Raw genomic sequence first — 15525 nt, 5'->3', positions numbered from 1 at the left:
TGTATCTATCTTCAACATTCCCTCTTCTTCCCTATCCCATCAAAACATACAAAAGCTTGAAAGCACATACCACCAGATTTAGGATTCTTCCCTGCTGTTATCAGACTACTGAATGGTTCCCAAAGCTGGGGTGTAGTCCCAATCTTCCAACCTACCATATTACAATCCTTGGACTTTTTCTTTGTAACTGTAATGCTATAGTGCCATAACACTGTATTTTGCACTCTGGTATTTTTCTCTTTATACTAGATGTTGTACTTTAATACAGTTTGATTGAACTCATGTATGGTATGACTTGATTGGATCGCATTCAGTAGCTTTTCATTGTATTTTGGCAAACATTCCAATACCAATAGGGAACTGAACCCTTTATAATATGTGCAATAGGTAAAAAAGTTTTAAAAATATTTTGCACAGAAATTAAACCAAATTTTCTTATAATAGGCAGCGTAATTATATTCCTTTGTTTTACAGTACTCCTTAGGAATAGTAATTTTAATACAAATAAACCATTAATCATCTGCAGCTTTTCTCCGATTATTGATGCTGGTTTTGTATAATAAAACATTGTATATGGCTCAAACAAATCATTCTGACATCCTCACCATTGCTTTCCATGCTATTATTTAAGAACCATTAGAAGCTCTATTCTCGACATCTTTTCTTGTAGAATCTGCTTGCAGTCTATGATTGGTAAGTAACATGGTACTTTACAAATTATTGAAATGCTTCCTTCTGCAAATAATGGGCAGAAGCCCAGCTGTAGGCCATCTGTGCGCTGCAGTGAGGAAATATGAGATGTCTCTTCACTCTTTCCCTGGACTTACCAGGGATTGCTCCTGAGGGGCTGGATGCTTCTCATAATTAACCACTCAGTGTTACACCAGCCACTGCTGGCACATTCAGCACAGTCCCATCCATTTGTATTGGCTCACTGCCCTTCAGTAGGAGAAAGGTAAGTGTGTTCTTTTTGTACTTTAATATTACTAAAGTAATATTCCCAACTAATTGATCAGATGAATTATATAAAATAAATGCAAAAATTAAAGTATCATTTTTTTAAATTAGTGAAATGTGTTGCCATTGTTTCTAAATGCATCAGAGATATTTAGTGACAGAGGAAAATACCTTCCGATAACGCAAATTGTCTGAGGCAATCAGCAGGATGCTAGTTTAAGTGGTGATGACTGTTCATCAGATTTCTCCCCCTCTCCAACCACCCCATAGCCTTACATGGGCTAGGAACTTCATTTACCATGTTTAAATGATCATTATAAAATCATTCCATACAGATAATTAAATGTTTTAAGCTAATTTTGCTGCTTTTAAAGATTTATTAAATTCTGTTAAATTCCTGTTGCATTGAAAACCGATGAAACTGCTGTCAAGGCTCTTTGGGGACAGATCATCTCCATTTCTCTGTTGGAGGTCCTTCATATCTTCGGGACCACAATGATGGAGCTTTGCCTTACACATCCAAATAGGCCTGGGATGACTGTGTCAACCAATTATGGACAGGTCTTTGTGCCAGCAAGATCTGGCCCCATGCATCCTCTTAACCAAACAGATTGAAAAATTTGTTAATGGACAGCACAGATCCCAAATATTCCGATTTGAATTTGTTGGTTCAGATTTGGCATTGAAAGCAAAATAGAGAGAGCAAGATGAAAGACACAAAAAAATAAAAAGGGATTCCACATTAGCAGAAAGTTAACTTTCAATGCCAGAGATTACATTTGGCAGTGTTTAAGACGTAATATATATTTAACACCTTGCCTTATATGTCAGAGCTCTGTTAGTTCGCTCACATCCATATAATATGTTAAAAACGTGATTAAATGTAAATGTGTCAAACTTATAGGTGTAAATAATTTGAAAGGTTGCTTTCTGATGGAAAGCAACTTTTCATTTTCCTGCTAAGTATTTTGCTTGTACAAAAAGAATATTAATAATTTTATGACAATATTTCTTACTGATTCAATCCATGGTTGTACAGTTTTAAACTCAAGTATTCTGCTGAATAGCATATCTTATATATGATTGACCTGCTAAAGTGACAAATGGTCAAGGATAAAGGTGTTTATTAATAAGCAAAGAACCATATTATATAAGTTGCTCTGGAGATCTGAGTACTTTACTGGTTTTGCATTGTGACAATAGCGTAAATTTCAGAAGGATAAACTTTGTGGTTTTCATTGTACTGAAATCTAACCTTACGAATATAAGAAAGTGCAAAAGCTATGGTAGTATCTGATTCACCTCTAATCCATTGCAGACATTGGACATTATCTAGTGAAATAGCACACTACATTGCTGGGAACTATATTCCGCACTGTATCTTCCCCCTTTGCTCTATCTATTGTACTTGAGTTTGACTTGATTGTATTTATATATAGTATTATCTGATCTGATTGGATATCAGGCAAAACAAAGCTTTTCACTACATTTCATGATAAATACTATTGATTTCAACTTTAATTATGATCTATTTTCCTCCTTGACTTCCAAGTACGGAATGGGCAAACTGGAATAGTTTCCTCATACAACCACTATCATGCTGTGAACTAGTATTTTTAAGGAGCATAGTAGATGTTGCTCCAGCATAATACTTCATATAATCCAAAAAATAGTATTATTTTAGTTTGTTTCGCATTTTTGTGATAATATAGAGAAAGCTGTGCACATGAGAAAGAGGCTAGCATCATTTATGTAAATTCATCACTGTACATTGAAGTGGGAAGCCTTGAATGTAATATTTATGGGTAGGGCAACTCCATCTATTTTTTGTTTCAATCCTAATTGTATTACTGTTCCCAGCACAGCATGTTGTTTGTATTATCATTTGTCTGCAGTAGACTTCAATGCTCATGTTCTTCACATAACTATAACGTTAAGTCCCCAAATGCAAGAGAGGCAAAAAAAGCATGCAGAAAACATACACAAAGAAAAACATAGGTGTATCCAGAATGGATTTAATCACTTTACAGCACCATTGAACCATTATCTCTCAGTATGGCTAAAATAAGTATTTAATATCAATTATCTTTTGAGGACATTTTGAGGAGAATTTACCTATTTTTGCATTTAAAGAATCCTCTTCCTTAAATAAACATAATGCCTAACATTGATGTTTTCTCCATTTCTGGTGTTTGTGTCAATGTTTGATCCTTTTAATATTTTAATGGTTGCAGCATATGATATACCTTTTCTGTGCTTGAGATTTACATTACACATTGGTCACATGATTAATTAAAATAGCTGATTATAGCTTCATTTGGAGCAGAACAGTAACATGGTATTCGACCCAATATGTTTGTGTTCAAGTAGCAAGAGAATATGAATAGTATTGAAAGGCAATAACACAGCACTTGCTGATAATACATAAAATCCATCTCTCAAATAGAAAAAAGGTTTTACAAACTTTTATTTTACAAAAGACTGCTCTTTTAACTTTCAGCAGTGCTGGCTGGATTTTAATATTAGTAACTAATTATATTTTTTGATTGCTATTTCTTAACAGCATGATCCTTGGCTTATTTACACTTATCTGGCATCAGAAATACTGTGGATAATAAATCTTAACACTTCTTAATTAAGTCCAGTGTTCTTGCTCCCTGGCTCATTTACAATGTCTTATGATTTCTTGATATGCATTGCTGTCATACCCTAAATCCAAGCAAGAATTTGTCAATTTAGAGGTCGACATAATTTTACAGCAGGAAGATTTCCAGTTATAACACTACATCCACGAATAACTACAGATCAAATGAATGTTCAGAATGTGAGGTGAATCACAGGGTTTTCACCACATCAGTATTAATTTAAATAGATTTAAACAATCTCAGTTTAATGAGGTTCTTGACTTAAACTTGCTCAGAAACTTTGCAAAATGGTAAATTTGTCAAACGCTGCAAGGCCATCATGGTTGTAGCAAAAATTAAAAGGTCAGAATGCTGATGTAATATTCAAGCATATTTTGCATCAGTAAGTATTCGTCAAACATATTTGAAGGTAAGCACTCTACATTCTAGTAGATTTTGCCTTGTGTCTGTGAAAGGTGGGACCTTATGCTAAAGAAAAGGTTTTAAAGAAAACCTGTCTGTCCACACCCCATTAAACACAAGATATCAATTTTCATTTAAATTCTTAGAAGTGTTTTTACATGCAATGTTGAAAATATAGTTTATCTCATTTGCTGTCCATTATGAAAATAAATTAATAGTTAAATATAAAGCCTCCCATATTAGATATTGATTTTTTTTAATTCCTGATTTTGATTCAAATTAATTTGCATGCTAATCCACCAACACTAGAACTATATGTTAAAGAGGTATATACAGAATAAATATTTATAAACCATTTCATTGCATGAATATAATTACTACAAGCAAGTCAGTGAAATCCCCCTGTGAACTGGATGGGTCAGCATCTACAAAGAATCACTTTATTTTCCTTTGAGCAGAAACATTTTGGAAATTAGGTTAGATTTTAAACCTATAATATAATGATGGGTATGGTTTTGAAAAGAGAATGCTTAACAGATGCCATTTACTTAATCATCACCCCTTTGTACTGAATTCAGCAGTAACATCTCGCTGTAGGATATTGCTCTGTTAGAAGTGAAAACTGACAACTATTTTAATTGGACTGTGGCAAGATAATTTTAAGCAAAGTAATTAGTCAGGAAATTGTCCACAGAATTAAGGGATTTGTGTCCAATGCAAGGATTTGTTTTTGAAATCAAGGAAGGCAAGAATAAAGCAGAGAAATGTTAGGGTTCAAGATCAGGTATGGTAGTGCAGGTTACCTGTCCACGTTTATCTTATGCTCCTACTCCAAACAATGTTTTAGCTATTAATTTCACCTCTTCATTTGTTTTAATAATTTATTTTCTGACATACTCCTAACTCTCTCCTACTGCATCATGTTGACATTTTAATAGCAGCGTAATGTGATCCACACTCCTTTTGGATCCACAATCATTCTTTATGGTGTGCTTGTCCCAATAAAGTGATCAAACTGTCCAAGTTATCATTGCTCAACATTCACAAGAATGAAGAGCAGATTATCCCTGTCAATTTTTTAATGTGTGGTTAGAAGGAGAAAGAGTTAAATTTTCCAGTCAAGGATTCTTTGACTAAATCTGGTTCTGTTGAAGGGTCTTTGATCTGAAATGTTAACTCTGTTTCTCTTTCCACAGAGGCTGCCTGACCTGCTGATTGCTTCCAGCTTTTTCTGCCTTGGCTTTAATTTCCTCGGAAAGACATTTAAAGCTAAGCTGAGACATTTAAAGCTGAGCAAAGGAGCACAGTGTTTTGGTCAATTAGTTTGAACAAAACGGCTTGCAGTTCATTGTACCAATTAACTTAAGTGCAATCACTAGGAGGTTGGCAAACAGAAGATTTCAGGAAATGACCTTGCTGCTCTATGCAGAATTCTGTGCCATAAATAATTTGTCCTTTAATTGGACAGTAATTATAGGTTTCTTAGTCTGCCTTAAAGTTAATTGCACTCAATGCAAAGTGTACAAATGGTTACAAGTCAATAAAATTTAAAACAAAACTCAAGTGATTTTGAACGTACAAGTTATCGTATTTTGTTCTCAACTTATGAGAAATTGTACTTGATTTCATAAATAATCTATACATTTTGTAATGCAAATCATTTACTGTTTACGGAACTAAAGCAGATAAAGAAAGAATATGCATTTATCTAGCACCTTTCATGAGCCAATGACATCCTGAATTGCTTTGCAGTCAATTAACTACTTTTAAGTTTTTTAATGTATTTATAACAATGACCAATTTCTGGATGGCCAGGAATGAGATAAATGACGAGATCACATGTTGCAGGCTTTAGTAAGAGATAAATGTTAGACCAAACACAGGATTTTTCTTTTTCTCCAGAGATGCTGTCTGACCCACTGAGTCACTTCAGCTTTTTGTGTCTATATCACAGGAGTTTTCAGCTGGTCTTTAAGTAGAACCAGTAGATATTTTAAATAAACCCAAGTGTAAATAGGTCCCCAATTTAACAACAGAACTGAAAGATTACACCATTCTGCAATCAGTAGAACTTTTGCTTCACAACTCCTAACACCATGGTTCACGTTTGACCTTCATTGTTGTCTATGTGGAGTTTGCATGATCTCACTATGCACCTGGCATTAATGAATGGTAACATCGAGGGCAAGTTGATGTTAATAAGTTACAAGAATATGTGGTGGGTGACGGGGTGGAAGAATAAGAATCCAATGACAGAGTCTCAGTGGGGTGAATGGCCTTATTTTATATTGTACAGTAATAAGGAATTTCAAGTAATGTACCTCTCCGTACCATTGTCTTGATGCATTAATGAATGTGTCCAAAACCCTGGAGTGGGGCTTGAAGTGGTGACTCTGAACTGAGAATACCACCAGGTGAAATGTGCGCTGGAGGCTAGCTGTACAATTTTAGAACAACTATCCCCAGATACATCTGTCTCATGCCTGAAACTATTGAAGGTATCAAATTGCCAATATGTCATACAAGTCTTCTGTTCCTGTAACAGCACAGTGAAATTATTTTGTAGCTGAGCCTTGCAGACAAGGAAGACTCTAGGGAAAGTCTTCTTATCGTCATCCCAGAACATGTACAAAAGTATGAGAGCAATCAAAGAGCATATCAGCACTCACCACTGAATCTGATCACTTGAGAGAGGCACGCAAAACCACGTCCCCAGAGAAACTCGATGCCTTCAAGAGAGGAGAGAAGCAAAATCAGCAAAGACAATTGTGAGATTGAGGTTGTTTTTGAGAACTTGTTTTAAATAACTTAATTCAGCAAAGTTTATACAATAAGACAAAGGTTAGAAAATAGACATATAAAGTTTGCCTATTCTTAATTATATATACGGAAGTGCAAAGCGTGGAATGATTAAGGGAAGTAATCCAAGGACTCTGATAGACGTGTATACAATGATATCGGAGTTGTTCGGGAAATGTGGCTTAAAAATGGGTTACGTGTTGAAGCTCATGGAACAGGACAGCACAACACAGGAACAGGCCATTAGGCTCATAATGTCTCAGGTGAATGTCAGGCCAAATTAATCTCCTTTGCCCTCCAAACCTTGCATATCCTTCTCCAGTGATTCAATTTTTATCTCACTTGAAAACTATTAAAAAATCATTGAAAACTATTGAACTGTTTAGTTCAAAGATTAAGTGCTAGAACTTTCTTGAAGACCTATTTGATTGGAGACTTATCAAGTTGTGCTTGAGTACGGTCAAACACTTGAACAAAGGTATTTTCTTTCTTACATATCTTCACACACTCCTTAACAAAAGTGAAGGAAAATTAGCAGGAGCTATTTATCTTTTTCATGAATAAAGATCTAACACATTCAACCAAAGCTTCACAAATCAATATTTATTTTCTTCCTGTTAGCTAAATTCCGAATTTTGATTGCTATGAAAATCATAGCACTCAGGAGAAAAAAATGTAATGTCAAACTAGATTGTTAATGCCACAGAAATGTTTGAGTTCTTCTATGTTATGATTACAAAGGCATCCAATACACCCAAACATATGTCACATCATACATGCATTGTATGAAAAGCAAAGTATCAAATTGTCAAAATAATAGCTAAACTGAAATTATGCATTGAAAGAACACACTGCAATCTTCAAATAGAAAGGTTATAAACAAGAAATAATAAAACATAATAGAGTGCTAATAATAACATACCAAAAATAGAGGCATTGATGAGTAAATCACTCAGAATTCAAATTGCTGACCAGCAGGGCAACATTGACTGCAGAGGCAAAGCCTAGAATCCCCATACCATCCGCTGTTGCTGCACCCCAGAAGTACTCATGGTTGCCGGATAACTATTCTCAAAACAAACCCATGATTTGGCCCAAGGTTGGCTGGCTGTCATCAGATGGCAAGTCAGGACATGTGTATTCTCTACTTTTGTCATGATTATACTTAACATTAAGGCTGGTCAGCATAGAGAAGTCAATGCGCAGAGTGCAGCAGGCATTATAGATGTTCTGAAAAGCACAAAGTGCTGTAGTAACTTATCAGGTCAGGTAGCATGAACCTCTAGAGATGCTGCCTTACCCACTGAGTTACTCCTGCACTTTGAGTTTTGCTCGAGATTCCAGCATCTGCAGTTCTTGTGCCTCTATTATAGATGTTCTCTCCATCCAAGGCCAGTTTAGCATATTGTGAACAGATGCCATCGGTATATTGGACCAAGGCCTAGAATTGGTTGTTCTTTGTGAAGGTAATAATCTTCAACACAATGTTAAACTTGGAAACAAATATGGTGCAAAACATCAAGAATAACTGGACAGAAGAGATTTTCTAATCTCTTGCAGACTTTGGCACTAGTTTTAGATTCGAAGAAGAGCTCTCAACAGGGTTCAATATTCAAGATCACGGCGTTTTCAAATGAAGGATAATTCCCTAGAAAAATCAACTGTAAGAATGGATATTTTACAATTGAATAAGTAGTTATAAGTAATCCATATTGCTGTGCTTCTAGAGTAAGAAGATCAGGGTCTTGACACAGAGTCTCAATCCAAAACATTGACTTGCACCTTTCGCTTTCACAGATACTCCTTGACCTGCTTATTTCTTCCAGCGTTTAGCTCTTTGTTCTAGATTTCAGCATCTGCACTCTTTACTCTTCTAAGATCTATACCAGATCAGTTAAGGCAACAAATTAAGGACATGAGTGAACCTTTTTGATTTTTATATCAATCTAGTGACTACATAGTAAATATCATTGTTACTCGCTTTTGATCAAATAACATTTTAATTGACAACATGTACCTTCCCCTGCTGACATCATTGAAATTGAACTCACCTCTAGTTGTTTTTATTTCTTCACATTTTCAAGCAGATTTTGTTGCCGGTTAACTATTCTTAAAACAATTCCATTGAAAAAGTATCCATTCCTACACCGTGTCTACAATGTTGAAGAATAACGCTTGCTGCAGCAAATTTAAAATTGTCAGACCATAAGCAGCATATATAAGTGGCAATTGAAAATGTACCCTTTTATCTTAAACTTAGAATGATGATGATTACTTGAATAGTTAACTCACACTGATTATTTATATTACAGTGCCGTAGTCCTGGAAGGGAAGATCTATGCTACTGGAGGGATAGTCAGCAGTGAAGGACCTGCATTAGGAAACATGGAAACGTATGATCCCTGCAGTAACAACTGGACACTCCTGCCAAACATGCCTTGCCCAGTGTTTAGGCATGGATGTGTAGTCATCAAAAAATACATTCAAAGCGGTTGACACTGTGAGACGATACCAGTTCCTAAATTGTTTTATTCTGCTGCTGCAGTGCGCTAAAACAATGAATATGTTGCTCTTTACTGTCTACATTGAATGTAGATTCCATAGTCACCATTGGGTGAAATAAGGCAAAAGACCCTATGGATGTATTATAGTATAACTTATGGTACTTCTAGTAGTGTCACAAGACATGGCACTTGTTTTAGATAATGGGCAATTCAGGTAAGAATGCCTGCTTTATAACAATCATCAGTTTTGCTTTCAAACAGTTTACCTTTATATTGTTATGGCCATTTAGAAGGTAAATCGTTTGTAGAGTGTAACAATCTGCAGTACCAGAGTAGCAGCATGTAAACAATTCACCGAAAGCAAACGACGGTCCCACAGAGCTCAAGCAATCCCAGAGAATGTGCTGAAGATTTCAAGAAATTCAATAGTATACAGGGACTATACCAAGAGGGAGCTTGGATACTTCCGTACATCATGCATATCTGAAATGAACAGAAGCAGAAGCTGCCCTCAAAGTCACGCAATCCGTTTCCAAGCCAGTATTGGAAAAACAAAAGCAAATCAAGATAAAAGGCAGTTTCATTAAGTTACACAAAATATTCAGCTGCAAGTGTAGTCAAATTTTAATAATTGATTTTAGAAATAATCTATATTTGAAAGAAGAATTTTAGATCCACATTGTTTTATTATCAGTGGGTGACGTTTCGGGTCAAGACCCTTCTTCAGGTTTATTATATAAATCCAGTATGACACATGTCAGCTTCAGCTCTTCCAATAGTACCGTATGAAAATAATCTATATGGTCACATATTAAGTAGTATCCTGATTTTCAACCCAATGAATATTTAATATGCCATGTATAGTAGTTCAGAATAAACTTCCAAATAAAGCCACAATTTTTCATTAGCAGTTATATATAGAACTACAATGTGTGGACCAAATATACTTATGTACAGTATTTTCTGACAATTGTAATCTTATTTAATAAATTATTAGGGTATTTTTTAACCGTGTTGCTTTGGGCCCATATATAAAGTATTCCCTGGTCAACTAATAGGCAAACAAATTACATGCATTAAAATTGTAACATGCAACACATATCGAATGAGACAAACATCTTGGGGAAAAAATCTAATCCTTCTTTAAATTAATAATGTTTTCGGACAGAATCCCACTTCACTGCAATATAAGGTCCCCTCCCTTGCATACCTTCCACATGCTACAAGAGTTTGACGTGGAGTTTCATGAATTTTTAAGTGAACCGCAGACTCACCATATTGTCATGAAGCTATATTTAAGCAATACCATATGTCCTGTATTCCATAGTCAAAGTCAAAAGTTTACTTACTCTTTCACAAACTGAACTGGGAGTTGTATTTATAGCTGTAGATGATCTTTCTTCTTGTCATCTTGGATCCAGAAAATATTTGCTGTTGACACTTTAATGCAAACATTAATAATGTAATGAAAGAAAGCCCATCTGCATGTAGGATGGGGGTCTCCTCACATTTATGAAACAAGAGTGCCATACATATTTGTGCATTCTGAATTTGCTTTATCAATTGATGTAATCCACTGAAACCCATTTTCAAATTATTTTTTAAAATACACATTTATATTCCACCATTCTGGTAAAATTTAGACTAATTGACCTTCAATGCCTATTCCAATTATGTATAACATTGACCTCCTTCCATTTTGATCAGTGTTTGGTCTTGTAAGGTGATACAAGGGTTTCAGAGATTATCCCTTGGGTTTCACATTCAAAGTATAAGCAGTTAATAACCATCTGTTTCCATGATTGTGGTGCCATATCAATATTCAGATTGGAACTTCTTAGCTCAGATATCCTAGTATCACAAATGACATATGCTTGAACAAATATCAGTTCCTAAAACGCAACAATTCATGGAAATATTCTGAATCATATATCCTAATCTAGGGGGAAAAGCAGCCCTAGCGACACAAAGAACTGCAAATGTTGGAATCCTGAGCAAAAGAAAATTGCTGGAGGAACCCACTGGGTCAGGCAGCATCTGTGGAGTGAAATAGATAGACAACATTTCAGGTTGGGACCAGATTCTTCAGAAGAAGGATCCTATCCTGAAACGTCGTCTATTTTCCTTCACAAATGCTGCCTGCATTTAGCACTTCGCTTGCATCTGGACTTTTGTTATGACAATTATTGAAAGACATTCATTGCAAAGACCAAAGGTTATCCATTGACTGAGGTTACATATATCTTTGACAACATTTTGCATAAAAATCATCTGGAGGAATCATTGAGGCACATTTAATCTACAAAACTAAAACTTGCAGAAATGTTCATGAATTTACTAAACATTTAGTAAATGCATGAACAAATTCTGGACAAGCTCGATGCAGGAAAAATGTTCCCAATGTTGGGGGAGTCCGGAACTAGACTAACGAGTCCACAGTCTAAAAATAAAGGGGAGGCCATTTAAAAATGAGATGAAAAAAACCCATTTTCACCCAGAGTTGTGAATTTGTGGAATTCTCTGCCACCGAAGGCAGTAGGGACCAATTCACTGGATGAATTTAAAAGAGTCAGACAGAGCTCTAGGGGCTAGCGGAATCAAGGGATATGGGGAGAAGGCAGGCACGGGTTACTGAATGTGGACGATCAGCTATGATCACAATGAATGGCGGTGCTGGTTTGAAGGGCTAAATGGCATATTTTCTATGACTGGTCATCTAAATTAAGACGCAGAGTGCAAAGCTAATATTTAGAGATGCCAAACTGCAGCTTTTTTAAACCTACCCAATTTTAGTATGCTCTCTTGGTTTGCAGAGATTGGGAAAAAAATAAATGAACCTCAAAGATAGAGTTACTTTTATTCTTAAGATGATATGCAAACTCCGCCTCCCACCCCATACACATATGCACCATTATAATGCTCCACATTCACATTTTTCCAGGCAGTACTTAGTGGAAAGAAATTCAACTTACTTTTGGATGTGCAGGCACATACATTGAATGGCCCAATGTTGCAGAGCACTGACCATTTGCAACGTGGTAATATTTTCAAATGTGAAGTTTTCCACAAATTGATCTCTTCGAACCCTGGGGTATGGAATGGTGCACACGACCAAAAAAAAACACCGCCCTACCTGCCACATTGTTCCACAAATTCTATTTGCGATCTTCTGAAATATCAGTCATGGAGGTATGAAAGAAAATGAATTCTTAACAAACTATATTCAGCAATAAATGTGTAATCTCACTTAAGAGGACATGGACAGAACGGCAGGTACAAAGTTGAAAGAAAAATTCACAGTTATGCAGTAGAACTCCTTCTGAAGTCAGTACCATCTGTTATGGAATATAAATGAACTTGAAATTGCATATGGAAACTGTCATCCGAAGATGAAAAGGGTTAATTTCCCATGAACATTGTCTCACATTTTGATGAGCATAGAATTTATTTGAAATAAAATCAAAGGGACAAGGAGAAAATGTCACAAGAAACAAAATAGGTATAGTTTTCTTAACATGTACTTATGGTCAAATGGCATTGAGCTCAGAGATGCTACATTGTAAAAAAGTAGGTACAGTGCTCTCCATAATGTTTGGGACAAAGACCCATCATTTATTTATTTGCCTCTGTACTCCACAATTTGAGATTTGTAATAGAAAAAGTCACATGTGGTTAAAGTGCACATTGTCAGATTTTAATAAAGGCCATTTTTATATATTTTGGTTTCACCATGTAGAAATTACCGCAGTGTTTGTACATGGTCCCCCCCATTTCAGGGCACCATAATGTTTGTGATATAGCAATGTCATGTAAATGAAAGTAGTCATGTTTAGTATGTTGTTGCATATCCTTTGCATGCAATGACTGCTTGAAGTCTGCGATTCATGGGCATCACCAGTTGCTGGGTGTCTTCTCTGGTGATGCTCTGCCTGGCCTGTATTGCAGCCATCTTTAGCTTATACTTGTTTTGGTGGCTAGTCCCCTTCAGTTTTCTCTTCAGCATAAAAAAAGTCATGCTCAATTGGGTTCAGATCGAGTGATTGACTTGGCCACTCAAGAATTTACTATATTTTAGCTTTGAAAAATGTCTTTGTTCCTTTAGCAGTATGTTTGGGATCATTGTCTTGCTGTAGGACGAACCGCCGGCCAATGAGTTTGAAGCATTTGTTTGAACTTGAGCAGATAGGATGTGCCTATACATTTCAGAATTCATTATGCTACTACCATCAGCAATTGTATCATCAATGAAGATCGGTGAGCCAGTACCTTCAGCCCAGGCCATAACACCCCCACCACCGTGTTTCACAGATGAGGTGGCATGCTTTCGATCTTGGGCGGTTCCTTCTCTCCTCCATACTTAGCTCTTGCCATCACTCTGATATAAGTTAATCTTCGTCTCATCTGTCCGCAAGACTTTTTTCCAGAACTGTGTTTGCTCTTTTAAGTACTTCTTGGCAAACTGTAATCTGGCCATCCTGTTTTCGCAGTTACCAGTGGTTTACATCTTGCAGTATAGCCTCTGTATTTCTGTTCATGAAGTCTTCTGCGGACAGTGGTCATTGACAAATCCACACCTGACCACTGAAGAGTGTTTCTGATCTGTTGGACTGATGTTTGGGGATTTTTCTTTATTATAGAGAGAATTCTTCTGTTATCAGTTGTGGAGGTCTTCCTTGGCCTGCCAGTCCCTTTGCGATTAGTAAGCTCACCAGTGCTCTCTTCTTAATGATGTTCCAAACAGTTGATTTTGGTAAGCCTAAGGTTTTTGGCTGATGTCTCTAACAGTCTTATTCTTGTTTCTCAGTCTCAAAATGGCTTTGACTTTCATTGGCACAACTTTGGTCCTTGTGTTGATAAACAGCAATAAAAGTTTCCAAAGGTGATGGAAAGACTGGAGGAAAGACTAGGTGCTGAGAGCTCTTTTATACCTGCATTAAGGAGGCAATTAAACACACCTGAGCAATTACAAAGACCTGTGAAGTCATGTGTCCTAAACCTTATGGTGCCCTGAAATGGGGGGACTAGTATAAACACTGCTGTAATTTCTACATGGTGAAACCAAAATGGCCCACCGACTCTGTGCCGACCAGCAATCGCCCGTACACTAGCTCTATCGTACACACAGAATCGAATCTGGGTCTCTGGTGCTGTGAGGCAGCAACTCTGTGCCACTGGATCACCCCCACCCAGTATGTTACATTATTGTTAAGGATGTATTTCACGCACTAAACTGAATGTCATGACGATTATAAATTTCCAAAACAAATATGATTAATAACATAAAATTGAAAGAAGTCCTCAATTGTATCATTGGAGGACCTGCACTACCATAAAATGCTGAACCTTTAAATTACACAGTCCCTGATTATCTTTTTAGAGTAAAGTGTGAAGTGTAATTTTGGAATCGCTGAGTCACTTTCAACCACAAATGCTTAAAACCGATGCTCTTTAGGAGATCTAATTCTGCACAAGATAAATTTCAAATCCAGGTTCTGCCACCTTAACCCCTCTTAAAGAATATTACTATAGCTGCACGACAGTCGCTTCATGGTTTCTTTAGAAACAATTCAAAATGTTTCCCAATCCAAAGGAGTCAATCAGAGATGGACAATATTATTCTAAGAAATGTTATCTGTTTGACCTACAAAAGTAATATATAACATTTGCTGTGAAAAAGCACAATGACGCAGTGAACATCAGAGAGTAACAGTGTATCTGAAATGTTTTTCCTCAATTGCAGTATTAACATAAATAGAAGAATGTTTTAGATAAAAGTCTGTAGAAAGGATTTTTTTTTGCATTTAAGTAGAAATGACTATTAAATTATACCATATGATACTTCATTTTTGTATGCAATAAAGTGAAATATTCATTTAGATATTGTGTTTAAGTTTTCTGTAAAATTACATATTATTAACAGCATAGAAACAAATCATTTGGGTCTATTAATGCCTGCTCAATGTTGATATGTATGTTCTATATAAGTCTCCCCACATTCACTTCAATTCAGGATATCAACCTTTTCTCCTATTCATCTCTCCTTCATGTCCTAACTAAAAGCATTGAGTGTTTTGACTCAGATGCACCCGGTGGTAGCAAGTTCCGCAATCCAACCACTCTATGGACAAAGACGTTTTTCACGCAAATGGAAACATCTTTTCTACAGAAGACTCCGTTGGCCGTTCTGAATGATTTTGAAAACTTACCCGACTCACTCC

At 36.2% G+C, this 15525-nt stretch overlaps 1 protein-coding gene across 5 annotated transcripts in view; it reads left to right on the top strand.

Annotated features, from left to right (window-relative positions):
• klhl29 (kelch like family member 29) overlaps positions 1 to 15132 on the top strand; it is a 303479-nt gene extending 288347 nt beyond the window's left edge. For all 5 annotated transcript variants that reach the window (XM_078399307.1, XM_078399310.1, XM_078399306.1 and 2 more), the window contains one exon: positions 9116 to 15132. In XM_078399307.1, the coding sequence (XP_078255433.1) occupies positions 9116 to 9299 (184 nt within the window). In that variant the 3' untranslated portion in view covers positions 9300 to 15132. The remainder of the gene's footprint in view (positions 1 to 9115) is intronic.
• The last annotated feature ends 393 nt before the right edge of the window (positions 15133 to 15525 follow it).

The sequence above is a fragment of the Rhinoraja longicauda genome, chromosome 5, assembly GCF_053455715.1.
Source record: "Rhinoraja longicauda isolate Sanriku21f chromosome 5, sRhiLon1.1, whole genome shotgun sequence".
Classification (NCBI taxonomy): domain Eukaryota; kingdom Metazoa; phylum Chordata; class Chondrichthyes; order Rajiformes; family Arhynchobatidae; genus Rhinoraja; species Rhinoraja longicauda.
Note: the sequence above shows the minus strand (reverse complement) of the source record. Positions and strands in the feature narration are given on the sequence as shown.